The sequence below is a fragment of the Geotrypetes seraphini genome, chromosome 11 (assembly GCF_902459505.1).
Source record: "Geotrypetes seraphini chromosome 11, aGeoSer1.1, whole genome shotgun sequence".
Taxonomy (NCBI): domain Eukaryota; kingdom Metazoa; phylum Chordata; class Amphibia; order Gymnophiona; family Dermophiidae; genus Geotrypetes; species Geotrypetes seraphini.
In genome coordinates, this window is record NC_047094.1 from 48,778,023 (window position 1) to 48,795,255 (window position 17,233).

The 17,233-nt window shown below is 37.3% G+C and overlaps 1 protein-coding gene across 2 annotated transcripts in view; it reads left to right on the top strand.

The window, feature by feature from the left end:
- WDR90 (WD repeat domain 90) overlaps positions 1-17,233 on the top strand; it is a 247,472-nt gene that overhangs the window by 144,915 nt on the left and 85,324 nt on the right. For both annotated transcript variants that reach the window (XM_033914400.1, XM_033914401.1), the window contains one exon: positions 7,773-7,903. In XM_033914400.1, the coding sequence (XP_033770291.1) occupies positions 7,773-7,903 (131 nt within the window). The remainder of the gene's footprint in view (positions 1-7,772; positions 7,904-17,233) is intronic.

Below are 17,233 nucleotides of genomic sequence, written 5' to 3' on the forward strand. Positions count from 1 at the left end.
CCCTCCTGCATCTGTTCCCGCGTCCCAAGCCTCTCCGAAGGCCGGCTCCCACGAAAATGGTGGCCCTCTGTCCAAAGCCGCGGCGGCAGCCTCCCTCAAGACACATTTCAAAACTGACATATTGTAATCACAAAACAGAAAATAAAATTATTTTTCTTACCTTTTGTTGTCTGGTCATTATTCATACCATGTAGGGGTCCCAGGCTATGGTTGGCTTTTGATAACTCGCTTGCCAGGGCCCCTTCTTTCTTCTTCCCTCCCTCCATCCCTGCAGCTGAAGACAGGCACCTCCCCCAGTGGTCTGAGACAGGAGGGAGCAGTTAGGAGAGGGTCTGAGGGCAAAGAGGGGCTCAACAGCGCACAACCACCTTTCCTTCCCTCCCTCCATCAGGTGCAGTGAATCCACCAATGTTAAAAGGAGCCGCATCGAAATCGGAGGCCTGCCACTGCCGTAGCACTTTCCCCTCTGCCTTGGTCCCGCCCCTTCTCTGACATATGGGACCGCGGCAGAGGGAACGTGTTACAGTGGCGGCAGGGCTCCAATTTCAAAGCAGCTCCTTTTAACATAGGCGGAGCTGAACTGTACCTGATGGAGGAAGGGAAGGAACGGTGGGGCAAATTTCGGCAACGGCAGGAATTGTTTGGCGGGCAAAGCACGGTGAAACTTTGTTTCTTTAGGCAGCCCCGGTTGTTTACTTGGATTCAATGTGAGCCGGGTGAGGAAGACCGCCGCAGCCTCGCGGCTAGGTAGGGGGACAACAATGGCGCTTATGCTCAAGCCCCCGCCGCAGCTCCTCTCTCGATCCTGGTGTGGTTTGAGAAAGGAGTCGTGGTGGCGGCTTGAGCATAAGCGCGATTGTTGTCCCCCCTACTTAGCCGCGAGGCTGTGGCGGCCTTCCCCACCCGGCTCTCACGGCTGGCGGCCGGCGAACCCTAATGCTGACATTGAATCCAAGTAAACAACCGGGGCTGCCTAAAGAAACATGGTAATCATATTCTGTCCTGAAAGCCCCCGCCGCAGCTCCTCTCTTGATCCTGCTGCAGTTCGAGAGAGGAGCCGTGGCGGCAGCTTGAGCATAGTGCACAGTGAGAGCCAGGGGCGCGCATGCGCAGTCTTGTTTCCGCGACGGATCAGGGAACACGACTTTTGAGTGCGCATGCGCGGCCTAGCATTTTATTATATTAGATGGATCTATATAACAGCATTGAAATCTCCAGCCACTGCTAAATTAGAAGCAACCAGTGGGAGTAATAATTGTTGTAAATTCTTAAAAAATTCATTTTGATTCGTATTTGGGGCATACACATTAAACAGTTCCAGGGTATTATTTCCCATGCTCATTCTTACATGTACCCACCTACCCAAGGGATCAGAATCAACCAATTGAAAATTAGCTGATGATATTTTACTGTATTTAAGAGAACTGGGGAATACCATTCCATGTTTACTTAATCTTCTAGAGAAGTTTGGAAAATTTTCTGGATATAAAATTAATTGGAGTAAATCTGAAGTTCTTCCAATTAATGTTCATTGTACCAAAGGATTATTTGATTCATATTCATTTATATGGAAAGATGAAGGTTTAAAATACTTAGGTATTATTATCAAAAATACAATTGATGACACAGTGAAAGAAAATGAAAAACTTTTATTAAGAAAGATAACAGAAATGTGTGAGCAATGGAATCCTTTACATCTCTCTTGGTGGGGAAGAGTTCAAACAATTAAAATGATGATATTGCCTGTGGTTTGTTATCAAATGAGTATGATACCAATATTTTTTCAGGGGTCATTTTATAAAAAGTTAAACAATGTTCTTACAAAATTCGTTTGGTTTGGGAAAAGACCCAGAATTGCTTTAGCATCATTACAAAGAACCATTATGGAGGGAGGGGTAAATTTTTATAGGTATCATCAAGCCTATATTCTAAGACAGGGTATGTATTGGATCCTCCCAGATCTCATGGAGAATGTACCTGATTGGTTATATTTAGAATGGCGGCTCCTGTTCCCATTACATTTAGAACATGTAGTTAGTATAAAATTGCCTAGGAAATACAAAGATAATAGAATTTTACTTGATACTTGGAAGACCTTAAGATATATTAGTAATTTATCACCAGATCCAATTGCTAAATCATTAAATCAATCCATTTGGGTAAACTCCAGGATCAAGATTGGCAGATTTAAGATCATCTGGAAACAGTGGATAATTGCAGGTATACGGACATTGAATGATGTCATTTCAGAAGGATCACTGCTTAGTTTTTCACAATTGCAACATAAATTTGGCTTAAATAAAACACAATATTTTAAATGGATGCAATTGAAGCAGGCTATTCAGGTAGGGTTCCGTGAATGGAAGGGTCTTAATATTCAATATAGCTTGCAGGTTCTCTGTTTTCAGGCGGATTTTTTGGGATACCAAGCTGCAAAATGGTATAAATTGATATATGGATTTTTAAATAAAAAAAAAGAAAACTGGACTTAGGGATATTTGGAGTATTGAGATTGGACAGACAATTTCTGCATCTCAATGGCCACGATTTTGGTCCTGGAGATTAAGGTCTACAAAGTCAGCATCTATGAGTCAAACGTGGATGTTTTTGTTACATCGAGTTTTATGGACCCCTACGTGTTTACAAAAGATAGATAGCACTAGATACAATAAATGCTGGCATTCAAGTTCAAGTTTCAAGTTTATTTAGGTTTGATTAATCGCTTTATCTTAATTCAAAGCGATGTACATAATAAAATTACAATATAAAAAATTAATACATTAAAGAATGTTGACTAAACTGATGACAAATTTAACAATACTAGACACACATAGGAAAGAGAAGGGCTAGAAGTTACAATATAATATACAGATGGGGAAAACATTTAGGGAAGGTACATGATTAGAAGTTGGGATGTTAGATCATTTAATTTATTTTTGTCCCTGTGTAAATGCTTTTTGGAAACTAATTTGGCCCCAAATTAATAAATTATTAGAAAACCATATAGGACTCTCATATGACACTATATTATTTGGTACAGCAATGAGAACTCAGAGTCCGATTTCTGCAAATAATAACAAATTATTATTAATATTGACAGGGGTCGCCATGCAACAAATTACTCAAAATTGGAGAGATTATACTAAATTAAATTATACATTTTGGTGGAATTCAGTTTGTCACATATATAAGATGGAAAAGATGTTAGTGTTACAACAAGGGAATCTTCATAATTTTAAAAAAATATGGGAACCATTGACTAATTACTCTAATGATCAGTTATCTTAGCACATGGGTAACAGATATGTGGGGTGGGGAGAGAAATGTATATCATATGGAATTAGGAATATTGATAAAAAGGGGGGTATTTATTTTATCTTACAAGATTATTTGTAAATAAAAGTGATATGTGAAAATTGTTTGTATTATGTTTAATTCACTTGTAAGAATTCAAAATGAATAAATAAATAATAATAAAAAAGAAGCAACCAGTGGGAGTAGTAATTGTTGTAAATTCTTAAAAAATTCACTTTGATTCGTATTTGGGGCATACACATTAAACAGTTCCAGGATATTATTTCCCATGCTCATTCTTACATGTACCCACCTACCCAAGGGATCATAATCAACCAATTGAAAATTAGCTGTATTCTTTTTATTTATTAATATGGCAACCCCAGCTCTTTTACCCAACCCCCTTCCAACTTTTTTGACTCTGCCATTGATAGGTGCATGTCCTGTATAAAATATAAATCTGCATTTTGTTGTTTCAGAAAGGCAAGCATTTAAGGCCATTAATGTTTAAAGAAAAAATTTTCATCTCCATTATAAATTCTTATTTCCAAATACGTACTCTAATGAAAATAATTAGACTTAATAAAATTATTATGAACAGACACCATTCCCCATATTTTAAAACTTTGCACATTAAATTTTCCCTTCCTAATCCTCCCTACCCAACCCTTTTTTCCACCATCTCTCGCCAATTCATTATTAAAAGTGAAAATTTGAAGACACACATATTAGACCTGGCAACAAGAGATCCTCATCAGACTAACTTTGAATCATCTTTAAAAAAAAAAAAATAATAAGTCACATAAAACATTTATAATAATTCATCACATAACTTATTCTATTTCTTAAGATTATACTTCATTATCTATTTAATGAGTCAATATGTATCATTGGAATCATTTTAACTGATATCAAAAATTAAGATGTTTGAGAAAAACAAATTATATTTTAATTCTCTAACCTATTAAATAATATATATTTTAATATTATACTTATTATAACTTAATACCATTTTATACTATTACCATAAACCCATTTGTAACCCCAAAAATAAAATATTCATATTAATTCCAATTTCTCATTAAATCCTCTTGTCAATATATTACTTACTCCCATTTATTGTACTGTAATAATTAATTCAATATTTTGTTATCTTCTTTTTTTTAACTTCTTTATTCATTTTAAATCAAACAAGTGTACACAATTATACCAGTACGTAACAAACATATAACACTTGAAAATCTTATTCAAATAATCATAAAATATAAAAATTACCACCCATCCCATCCATCCACCCTCAATTATTATAAATAAACAAATTTCAAATGAAACATAACATATATTAAAATAGATAAATATTTCTCCCCCAAAACCACCCCCCCTAACAAAGGAAAATGATGTTCACTCATTACAATAACTTTCTAATGGCCCCAGATCTTCTTAAAATTATCATAGTTTCCTTTCTGCAAAGCAATTGCTCTTTCCATTTTATAAATATGTTATCTTCTTATAATTTAGTTAATTAAATAAATAATTTCACTTAACTATTATTTTAGTAATACAGAATCTCATAAGGTCCCTTAAATAAAACATAAATCCATTTTGAAATCCTTCAATTAAATAACTAATATATTCAAAATAGTGAATGTATATATAAATAAATATATATTAAACCAAATCATTTTGGCAAGAGCCTATTGGATTCCATTACATTTTAAACAGGAATTATACTTTGCCTTGCTTCCCATTCCCATTAAGAATATTTGTATTGAACTTTACTTTAGAATAAAATAGAATCTATATTATATATTTAAGTAAAGAACATGTTAATATATGAAATTCATATATGGGATAAAAAAAAAAGGATTAAACAGATTTCGAAGTGCATCAACTCCTCTTCTTGAAGCAGCACCTTTCCCAAGTTATATCTTCGTCAGGAACAAACATCTTTACCAATGCTATCCTTAATGCTAGCCATAACTAGGCAAATATCTTTAGACATTGAGATATTGACTTCATAAACCACAGAGTCATTGGAGACCTGGCAAAAGACAAGCTGACAATTGGGTAACCATTCCATAAGTTCACAGCTTGCTTGCTATGAAGTGAAACATTCAGGCTAAAAGATGACGTTGCAGGCCTTCCAAGAAACATTCAAGTTTTGCATAGGAACAGATTACCATCCCATCTCACACCCTTCTCCGCTGTTATAGTTATACTGTTTCCATTCCCTTTTCAACTACCATTTTATTCTGTTTAATGGAAATCCAAGCAAATCCCTCATTGTGTTTCCATATTGATGTTCCTTATTTCGCTTCCATTTGACATACATCTCATAGAGGTTTTCTTTGTAGGCAACCTAGTTTTTGACAAAATTCTGCTGCCTTTATATTTATTATGTGAGGGCATTGTAAGATTACCCGCTGGATAACACCATGGCAAATTATATCAAAAGTCATCATATACCATGCCAGCAGCAACATCAGTGTTCTCTATCTGTTTGAAAAAGTTATCTGATTTTAGATACGATTGATACTCCTTTGACATCTGACAACAGAAAAGACAACAACTCCATAATGTAGTTTCTTATCCATGGAGCTTTTAGCTCTTCTCATTTAATTGAAGATAGAGGAAGAACCTTGTTCAAAGCTTTTTGAGCTTCTTGATTTTGAATCGCCTCCAGATGACTATATTAAAGTGCCTTTACATAAAGTAATGAAATAGACTCTATTTAAGAACTGGAAGACCCCTCTGTAAGTCCAGGTAGTTCCTAAAAAAAGTTGATACAATGTATAGAATACAAAAGTATCCAAGGTTTGAGAGAACACAACTTCAACATCATTCTCTAGTTGCGGAATTTGCTTTAAAATGTTCACACAGTTCAAGGTCTTATGCTTTTGCTTCTCCAGGAAAGGAAGCAAGAACATTAAACTCCTTTGGTAAATGCATTTTTCAGTCATCTCTGCTAACAAATAGAATCTTGGATTACCAGTTTTATTCCTCTATTTATTTAAAGTCCTTATTTAAAAAACTTCCAGCTTTTGAGGTATTTCTCCCTCAAGAGAAGTTCAATGAGTTTCAACAATTATCTACAAACATGTTCACTGCAAGAAAGTATCTAGCTAGGAACATATCTGATTAATGTGCTGATTCTTCTCATTCTTCTACAGTGGCAATAGCAATGTGCCGTTTGTTCAGTCTTTGATCTTGAAACGTCAATGCATGAGGCATTTCTGATCTGTTTTTAGATAAAATTGAGGAAATGGCAGATTGAATTAAAAATAAATATACAGCAGAAGGGTAATGTGAGCATAGTGACATTGGCAGAATATAAGTCGTGCAGCAGAAATTCAAATGGTTTGAAGAGAGACAGATGGTTTAGTGGAAGACCTGTGAGTAGCAAGTTGCAATAATCTTGTCTACGCACAGGTCTTCCACTAAGCCATCTGTCTTCCCTTCAAACCGTTTGAATTTCTGCTGCATGACTTATATTCCACCAGTGTCACCATGCTCACATTACCCCTCCTCTCAAGTCACTTGTTTGACTTCCTATCCAGTTCCACATACAGTTCAAATTCCTTTTATTGACTTACAAGTGCACTGACTCTGCAGCTCCTCGGCATTTCTTCTCTCTTATTTCTCCTTATATTCCTCCCCAGGAACTCCATCGGGTAAGTCTCTTTTATCTTTACCTTTCTTCTCTACTGCCATCTTCAGGCTGCGTCTCTTCTATCTTGCCGCATCGTATGTCTGGAATAGACTACCTGTGTCAGTATGTCAAGCTCTGTTTCTGACTATTCAAATCTAATTAAAAGCCCACTTTCTCAAGGCTGCTTTTAATTCCTCACTCCCATTCATTTGTAAAGTACTGATGTCTGTTTTATCATTCCCTCTGAGAAATTATCTAATCCCTATTTGTCCTATTTGGCTGTTTTAATTAGATTGTAAGCTCTATTGAGCAAAGATTGTCTTTACATGTTTAATGTACAGGACTATGTACGTCAAGCAATGCTATAGAAATAAGTTGTAGTAGAGAAGTAACTGCCTAAAGATTTAAAGTGACAATACACTTGGCTGTGTCCGTATTGGGTTCCATGGATGACATCACCCACCTGTGAGAATATGTCTTCTGTCCTCGGAGAACACATTCTTCAGGAAAGTAGCTTCGTTTTTTGTGTAGACTTATAGAACCACCTCACCACATGCTCATCTGGTGGCATTAGCATGTGCATTTTAGCCACATTATGGGAGGAGTCTGGGGTGTACTTTAAACAAGATTGAAAAATTATATATGTTCTTTAGATTTTCAAATCCACACATCTTACTTTCTATGAAAAAATCTAGCAGTGCAAGAAGCAAGTGTAAAATACATACAGCAGGTTTCAAAACTAAAAAGTACTTATGAACATTGCAGAAAAGTGCACAAGTTGTACATGTCTCCAAATTGCAATTTTATGTATATATTGATTTTATTTTAGGTAATGTGGTGTCAAAAAACACTGAACTGGGTCCCAGGGCCCTGGCGATCAGCAGCAATGGACGACATCTGGCTTTTGTGGGCCCCTCAGAGTACACAGTGACTGTGATGGATGCTCACTCCCTGGATGAGGTGAACGAAGAAAGGGATTAATTGCATTTCAGATGTACTGCTTAGTTGTCCTACAGTACTAGTTTGCATTTATACAAGGCATTCCATTTTGTTGAAATGTTGCTAATATTTGGGTTTCTGCCAGACCTGGACTAGCCATTGTTGGAAAAGGATACTGGGCTAGATGGACTATTGGTTTGACCCCAGTTTGGCTATTCTTATGTTCTTATCATGTGGACTACATAAATGTGCATCATATAGTTTAATCTGTAGTTAAGGGGTGATCCTATTCTATAAGAGCACTAATGCATGGCAGTGGAATATTAGTGTAAGTTGGCATCAGTGGGCCTACATATAGGTGTGCCTACTTATGCCAGGTCTTTGGCCGGCATAAATGGGCGTGCTTAAATGTTTCCTAAATTTATAACATACGATGTTTTGTAAATTACGCAAGTAAATGTTTGATTTGTCCGTGCTCCACCCTTCCCTTTGAACACCCCCTTTCATTTGCACACTTAAATTATAGAGTAGTACTGAGCATGCTGCTAATACTTACATGCATAAGTATACATTCATGCGCTTAAGTGCTAGTATTCTATTAATTAATTTATTTCAAAAATTTCTTAACCACCTATAACTAAGCGGTTTACAAATTAAAACATTCACAGTGGCTCAGAAGGATAACATACATAAAATACATTTAATACACCACATAGACCACTAAAAGTAGCAGAAAACCTGCAGAAAAATTATATATCATCAATCTTTAGTAATTCTAAAGCACAAATCATCAAATTTGTCATTAGGTATATCTCTCCAACATAACTTTAAAGGAAGGCCTCCACATACAGTTGTGTTTTTAACATTTTCTTAAACTGCTACCAATCTGAACAGATCCTCAGGATGCCAGGGAGAAGATTCCGTAGTTTTACTCCCGCCACGGACACCATCGCTAGTCTTGATTTAACATACCGAATAGTATTCTCCTTCATAGAGGTCAATCTCATTGTACTTTCAAACCTCAGACATCTCTTTAGTCAGGGAGGCTAAATTCCTCATGGAGGAGTCTCTAGCAAAGAACATCCAGAAGGGAGATAAATCCTTCTTCAGGTATATCAGTGATAGAAGAAAAAACTCAGGCGGGATTGTACGTCTTAGGATTCGGAAAAAGCCCAACTATTAAATGAATACTTCTGCTCAGTCTTCACCTGAGAAGCGCCAGGGCTCGGCCCTCAGCTACAGACAAGGGTTGGCTCAGTTGACCCGTTTAGTAACTTTGAGTTTACGCCCAGCAGTGTCTACGGTGAACTGTCAAGGCTCAAGGTTAGCAAGGCAATGGGGCCGGACAACCTGCACCCCAGGGTGCTTAGGGAGCTGAGTGATGTCTTGGCGGAGCCACTGTCCGCGCTCTTCAACCTCTCCCTTAGTACAGGCAGCGTCCCGTTGGACTGGAGGACGGCTAATGTCATTCCACTCCACAAGAAAGGCTCAAAGATGGAGACAGCAAATTACAGACCAGTGAGTCTAACATCGATAGTGAGCAAACTAATGGAAACTCTAATCAAACACCAATTAGATAAGATCCTGGATGAGGAGAATCTACGGGATCCCCGACAACATGGATTTACTAAGGGGAGATCCTGCCAATCCAACCTGATCAGCTTCTTTGACTGGGTAACGGGGAAGCTGGATATTGGGGAGTCCCTGGACATCGTGTACCTGGACTTTAGCAAAGCATTCGATAGCGTACCACACCGCAGGTTACTGAGCAAGATGAGTTCTACAGGATTAGGTGACACATTGACGAAATGGGTTGGGAGCTGGCTTGGAGGTAGGCTCCAAAGGGTGGTGGTGAACGGCACCCCCTCCGAAATGACGGAGGTGATTAGTGGAGTACCACAGGGCTCAGTCTTGGGCCCAATCCTATTCAACATCTTTATAAGAGACTTGGCAGAAGGGCTTCGAGGTAAAATAACATTATTCGCCGATGACGCCAAACTGAGTAATGTAGTGGGCAAATGCACAATATAATACAACTGGGTAATTGAATAAATTGAATATTGTTCCAAAGGAAATGTAGCACAAACAGCAAAAAAGGAACAATAATAGTTATTAATACAGTTTCAAAAATGGCGTTTAGAATCCAAAAGTAGAGTAAAATAACTCAGCATAGGGAAAAACCCTTTTATAAATTTTCATAGAATCAATCATTGCACCATCTTGTTAGAATAAATGATTTTTAAATAACTTCATAGATTCATAAGTAATTCTTAAATTTCCATAATGTGAAAATAAAGTCCAAAGTCCAAAGTTTTGTGAAAAGCTCATATAAGTAAACAGATTTAGTTTCAATGTCTCTGCAGCGGTGACCCAGCGGGGTTCTGACGCGTTTCGCCGTCCTGGCTTCCTCAGAGAACCCGCTAATGCTGTGTGTGACAGACTTGTCAGTTGGGTACCTAATTCAATGTCTGCAGAGACATTGAAACTAAATCTGTTTACTTATATGAGCTTTTCACAAAACTTTGGACTTTGGACTTTATTTTCACGTTATGGAAATTTAAGAATTACTTATGAATCTATGAAGTTATTTAAAAATCATTTATTCTAACAAGATGGTGCAATGATTGATTCTATGAAAATTTATAAAAGGGGTTTTCCCTGTGCTGAGTTATTTTACTCTACTTTTGGATTGTAAACGCCATTTTTGAAACTGTATTAATAACTATTATTGTTCCTTTTTTGCTGTGTGGGCAAATGCACAACAGACGAAGATTCAGTGCCCAACAACATGATGCACGACCTACTCCTACTGGAGCGATGGTCTAGGACATGGCAACTCAACTTCAATGCCAAAAAATGCAAAGTTATGCACCTGGGCAGCCAGAATCCATGCAAGTCTTATACCCTTAATGGCGAGATCCTAGCAAAAACGGTAGCAGAACGAGACTTGGGGGTAATCGTCAGTGAGGACATGAAGTCTGCCAATCAAGTGGAGCAGGCTTCGTCCAAGGCAAGACAAATCATGGGCTGCATACGAAGGGGTTTCGTCAGTCGTAAGGCGGAAGTCATTATGCCATTGTATAGATCCATGGTGAGGCCCCACCTGGAATACTGTGTGCAATTCTGGAGGCCGCATTATCGCAAGGATGTGCTGAGACTGGAGTCGGTGCAAAGAATGGCCACCCGGATGGTCTCGGGACTCAAGGATCTACCATACGAAAAACGGCTTGACAAATTACAGCTATACTCGCTCGAGGAGCGCAGAGAGAGGGGGGACATGATCGAGATGTTCAAGTATCTTACGGGCCGCATCGAGGCGGAGGAAGATATCTTCTTTTTCAAGGGTCCCACGACAACAAGAGGGCATCCGTTGAAAATCAGGGGCGGGAAACTACGAGGTGACACCAGGAAATTCTTTTTCACTGAAAGAGTGGTTGATCGCTGGAATAGTCTTCCACTACAGGTGATTGAGGCCAGCAGTGTGCCTGATTTTAAGGCCAAATGGGATCGACACATGGGATCTATTCACAGGGCAAAGGTAGGGGAGAGACATTAAGGTGGGCAGACTAGATGGGCCGTGGGCCCTTATCTGCCGTCTATTTCTATGTTTCTATGTTTCTTTGGTTGGTATACCTCCCACAGAGTTTGAAAATTCAATGGAACAAACCCATACGAACTCATTTTTTTTTCTTCTTCTTTTTCATGTTTCTTTATTTTTAAAAATTATTTATTCATTTTTAAAAACTTACAATAAGTGTAACAGCATATATAACATTTTAAACAGATACAACACTTAATATTCTGTTAAAATCTATATCAGAATTTATCCCCCTCCCCCCTAATCAATAACATTCTTTAAATTCAAAAAAAACCTACCATAATCCCCATTCCTATATACCTTACTTTAATAATCAAACCAAAATACCCTAATATGTAATAATAATATATAATAAGTGGGATATTAAATTAAGTGTTTACTCAGATTTTATATTGTTTCATCGTTTAGTCAGATATTTGAGGATTTTGGGAAAAGATAATATAGAGGATGAAATCTTATAAAAGTTTTAATGATTTAATATATTAGAAAATGACAAAATATTGAGCTAATTAATATGATATATAATAAGAGTAAATAACTTAAGAAAAGGTCTGTTGAAGAAATTGGAAAGAAGATTAATACTGTACTTTTAGTTTGGTGTTATATAAGTAATTCATAAAAATGATTTGAAATAGTATTAAGACAAAGTAAGCATAATATTAAATTATATTAATTAAAAGTATGAATATTTAAATATAATTTGCATTCCTTGTATATATTTGTTTGATGATATTAGCTTAAAATTTTTATAAGGATACATACGGATTTATTAAATAGATAATGATGATATAAAATATGAACTTGATTAAGTTAAGGGATGATTTATCATATATTTATCATAAATGTATTTATGTGACTTATTTTTAAGTTAAGATCTAAAGATAATCTGTCAGGAGTTTTTCATTACCTGGGCTAAAATGTGTGTCACCAAGTTTTCACTGTTAATAAGGAATTGGGGAGGTAGGGGAGGGAAGGAATTATTAGGGATAGGAGAATTTTATGTGCAAAGTTTTAAAACATTGGAAATGGTGTCTATTCATTTTAAATAATTTTACATCTGATTACTTAGAAAACAAAATTTATAATGGAGGTTAAATTTTTTTCATTAAATGTTAATGGCCTTAACCATCAAATAAAGAAGAAAAAAATGCTTGCTTTTCTGAAACAACAGAATGCGGATCTATATTTTATACAGGAGACACACCTATCAATGGCAGAGTCAAAAAAGTTGGAAGGGGGTTAGGTAAAGCAGAGTTTTTTTTGCCCCTGCTCTTGGTAAAAAAGCTGGGGTTGCCATATCTATATAATAAAACCGTAGGCGGCGCATGCGCACTCTAATCCGCGTGCTTCCGTGATCCGTATGTCCGTGGCCGGCAAGAGTGCACATGCAAACTTACAACAGCTCGCACTCACGGTCTGGCTGGCTCTTTAAAGTTTTTTTTGGTGCCGGCTCACCTGCTCCGCCTTCCTCTTCCTGCCAGTCTCAGCCGGACTCACTCCTCCCCCCCTGGCAGCCCTGAACCTGTTCCTCCGTTCCCCGCCCGACGGGCCGGTGAGTGCTGCGCCAGGGGCAATGCAGGTGGAGACTATCGGCGGCGGAGCCGGAGGGAAGGTGGGGTGGGAGGCACGCGAAGCTGCAAGTCGCCAACTCCACCCCCCCCTCTCGAACCGCACAAGGACTGCCGTTGACGAAATTTGCCCCACCGTTCCTTCCCTTCCTCCATCAGGTACAGTTCAGCTACGCCTATGTTAAAAGCAGCTGCTTTGAAATTGGAGTCCTGCCGCCACCGTAACACGTTCCCTCTGCCGCGGTCCCATATGTCAGAGAAGGGGCGGGACCAAGGCAGAGGGGAACGTGCTACGGCAGTGGCAGGCCTCTGATTTCGATGCGGCTGCTTTTAACATTGGTGGAGCTGCACTGCACCTGATGGAGGGAGGGAAGGAAAGGTGGTTGTGCGCTGTTGAGCCCCTCTGCACGCGCCCAAACCAAAAAAGGAGCCAGGACTCTTCCCCACCCGGCGCCGGCAGACCCGAAAAAACGGCCCTACCGAACAGACCCGCGAGCAGGGTTGCCATGGAAACCTAACCGGAATTACATGCAGTCGGCAAGGGTCAGTGAGAGGGGATCAGGAGCTAAAGAGAGATTGAAAAAAACAAACAAACAGTGCACAAGTAGAGAGAGACACACAGACAGTCACAGAAGGACAGGGGGCTAGAGCAGAGATGCTTGCAGGGAGAAAAAGCTAAGCAGTAATGTTACAGCTTGAGAGTGCAGACTGAGGAAGAAAGCAGAGACAGCGCTACACAGGGAAATGGAGGGAGGAAAGAGACAGAAAAATACAGACAGACATAAATTCTAGCACCCGTTAATGTAACGGGCTTAACGACTAGTTGATAAATAAAAAGAATACCGCTAATTTTCAATTAATTGATTCTGATCCCTTGGGAAGGTGGGTACATGTAAGAATGAGCATGGGAAATAATACCCTGGAACTGTTTAATGTGTATGCCCCAAATATGAATCAAAATGCATTTTTGAAGAAATTACAACAATTATTACTCCTACTGGCTGCTTCTAATTTAGTAGTGGCTGGAGACTTCAATGCTGTTATAGATCCATTAATGGATAAAAAACCAAATAAAATTATGAAGTCCTTAGGGGTTAGATAATTTGATACAATCTTGTGATTTGAAAGATATATGGTGGATACTTCATTTTAATGAGCGGGTATTTTCTTTTTGTTCACAAGTTCATAAATCTTTTTCAAGAATAGATTATATTTTTGTCTCAAATCAATTAGTACAACAAGTGACAAAAGCATCCATAGACCCTATCATTTTGTCTGATCATGGAGGTGTATGGATTGAGTTTAAGTTTCAAGAGCAAGAGTATAGCAGGTCTGTTTGGAGATTCGATAATACATTGATTGAGGATTCAAATTTCCTTGAAGAATTTAAATTAAAAATGATTGAATTTTTTCAGATTAATACCTCGGAAGAAATTACCATAGAAACATTATGGGATGCATTTAAGGCTACCATGAGAGGTAATATTATCTCATATTCGACATATATTAGAAAACAATTTAATAAACAATTTTCTGATTTGGAAAAAGAAATTAAACATTTGGAAGCAAAATTGGTTGATAAGTGGGAACAGGATACCCTACAGGCTTTATTAAAAGCAAAGGGTAAATATAATGAGATTTCATCAAAATTTGTAAGGAAAGATTTGTTTTCCCAACAAACTTTGTATTATGGTAATTCAAATAAGGCGGGAAGATTATTGGCAAATTATCTTAAAGCGAAGAAAAGAATAACAAAAATTATTGCAATAAAGGATGAAAAAGGAGAGACAAACTCAAATTGGAAGCATTTTAAGTCAATTTCTAAACTTTTATAAAGACCTATATTCTTCTAAGCCTTATGAAAATAGAGGAAAGATGATATAGAATTTTTAAATTTGATTGAGGGGCCGAAAATTCCTGCGCATATAAAAAAAAGTTTAGAGGAGCCTATATCATTAAAAGAATTGGAAACAGCTTTGAAGTCTCTTAGAGTTGGATTCGCTCCAGGTGGGGATGGTTTCACGGTAGAATTTTATAAATCATTTCAAATTACCCTATTACCTCATTTATTAAAATTATATCAGTTTCAACTAAATAAGGGTTACATTACAAGTACTATGGCAGAATCATTGACTATAGTTTTGCCACAGCGAAACAAAGATCCCACTTTGGTTTCAAATTACAGGCCTATATCATTAATCAATGTAGATGGAAAACTTTTGGCTAAGACATTGGCTTTACGCTTAGCTAAGCTAAGCTTTTATTATTGATATGCACCAAACTGGATTCGTTGCTGGGAGACACTCATCTAACAACACAAGATTGGCTTTTCATAAGTTAAATTTAACTAAAGCCATGAAAGATCCGGCTTTTTCTGTGTCCTTAGATGCAGAGAAAGCCTTTGATCGGGTGGAATGGACCTTCATGTATCAAGCTATGGAATGGTTTGGAATAGGTTCAGGATTTATACAAATGATTCAAACATTGTATAGCTCCCTTGTTGCAAAACTATATTAATTAATATATATAACTATATATATTAATAATAATTTCTCAGAACGCTTTAATTTGCGGAGGGGGTTAGACAAGGTTGTCCCCTATCTCCTTTGCTTTTTGATATTGTTTTGGAACCCTTATTATTAGCTATTCAACAAGTAAAGGAGATACAGGGTATTCCTTATTCAGACCGGGAATACAAAATCTCTACATATGCAGATGATATTTTGCTTCATTTGAGAAATCCAGAAACAACCATTCCATGCTTACTTGAATTGATTGAGAAATTTGGAAAATTTTCAGGGTATAAGATAAATTGAAGTAAATCTGAAGTACTTCCACTAAACGTGTATTGTACAAAGAGCTTGTTTGATTCATTTTCTTTTGTATGGAAGGAAGGTGGATTAAAGTATTTGGGAATTTGGATAAAAAACACACTGGAAGACACAATGAAAGAGAATGAAAAAATTTTATTGCAGAAGGTATCAGAAATGTGCAAGCAATGGAATCCATAACATCTGTCTTGGTGGGGGAGAGTTCAAACTATTAAAATGATGATATTGCCTGTGGTTTGTTATCAGATATGTTACCAGTTTTTTTAAGGGGTCCTTTTATAAAAAGTTAAACAGTATTCTTATAAAATTTGTTTGGTTGGGCAAAACTCCTAGAATTGCCTTAGTATCTTTACAAAAATCAATTGCGGAGGGTGGGGTAAGTTTTCCCAATTTCTATAGGTTTCATCAAGCCTATATTTTGCGACAGGGTATGTTTTGGGTCCTCCCAGAGCTCATTGATAATACCCCAGATTGGTTGTGGCTGGAATGACGACTCATGTTCCCTTTACGATTATGTCATGTACTTAGTATTAAAATGCCTAGATTATATAAAGAAAACAGAATATTTGTGGATACATGGAAAACTCTCCGATATGCTAGTAATTTAATGACTATTCCAATCTATAAATCAACAAATCAAACTATATGGTTAAACTCCAAGATTCAAATTGGCGGATTTAAGGTCATCTGGAAGCATTGGATGATTGCAGATATACAAATTTTGGGCGATGTTATTTCAAATGGTAAACTGCTTGACTTTTCACAGTTGCAACATAAATATGGTCTTAATAAATCACAAAGCTTTAGATGGTTGCAACTGAAGCAGGCTATTCAGGAGGAGTTCCCTGAATGGAAAAATCTCAATAATCAGTATAGTCTGGAATTCTTATGCTTTCAGGTCACCATACTTTCTTGGGTCACCATGCTGCACAGCGGTATAAATTGATAAACGGATTTATAAATAAAAAACATAAAAACGGACTTAGGGATATCTGGAGCATTGAGATAAAGCATCAAATTACTGGGTCTCAATGGCCACGAATTTGGTCTTGGAGAATGAGATCTACGGTGTCTGCATCTATGAGACAAACTTGGTTTTTTCTTTTACATAGAGTATTTTGGACCCCCAGTTAAATTTCAGAAGTTAGATAGCTCTAAGTCTAATAGATGCTGGCATTGTAATCTGGAAGCAGGGACTTTAGATCATTTAATATTCTATTGTCCCTGTATCATGGCATTTTGGAAATCAATTTGGACTCAAGTTAATTGTTACAATAATGATACAATAATGTTCGGAATGTCAATGAGAACAAAAAGTCAAATTTCATCAAGTAATAATAAACTTTTATTGATC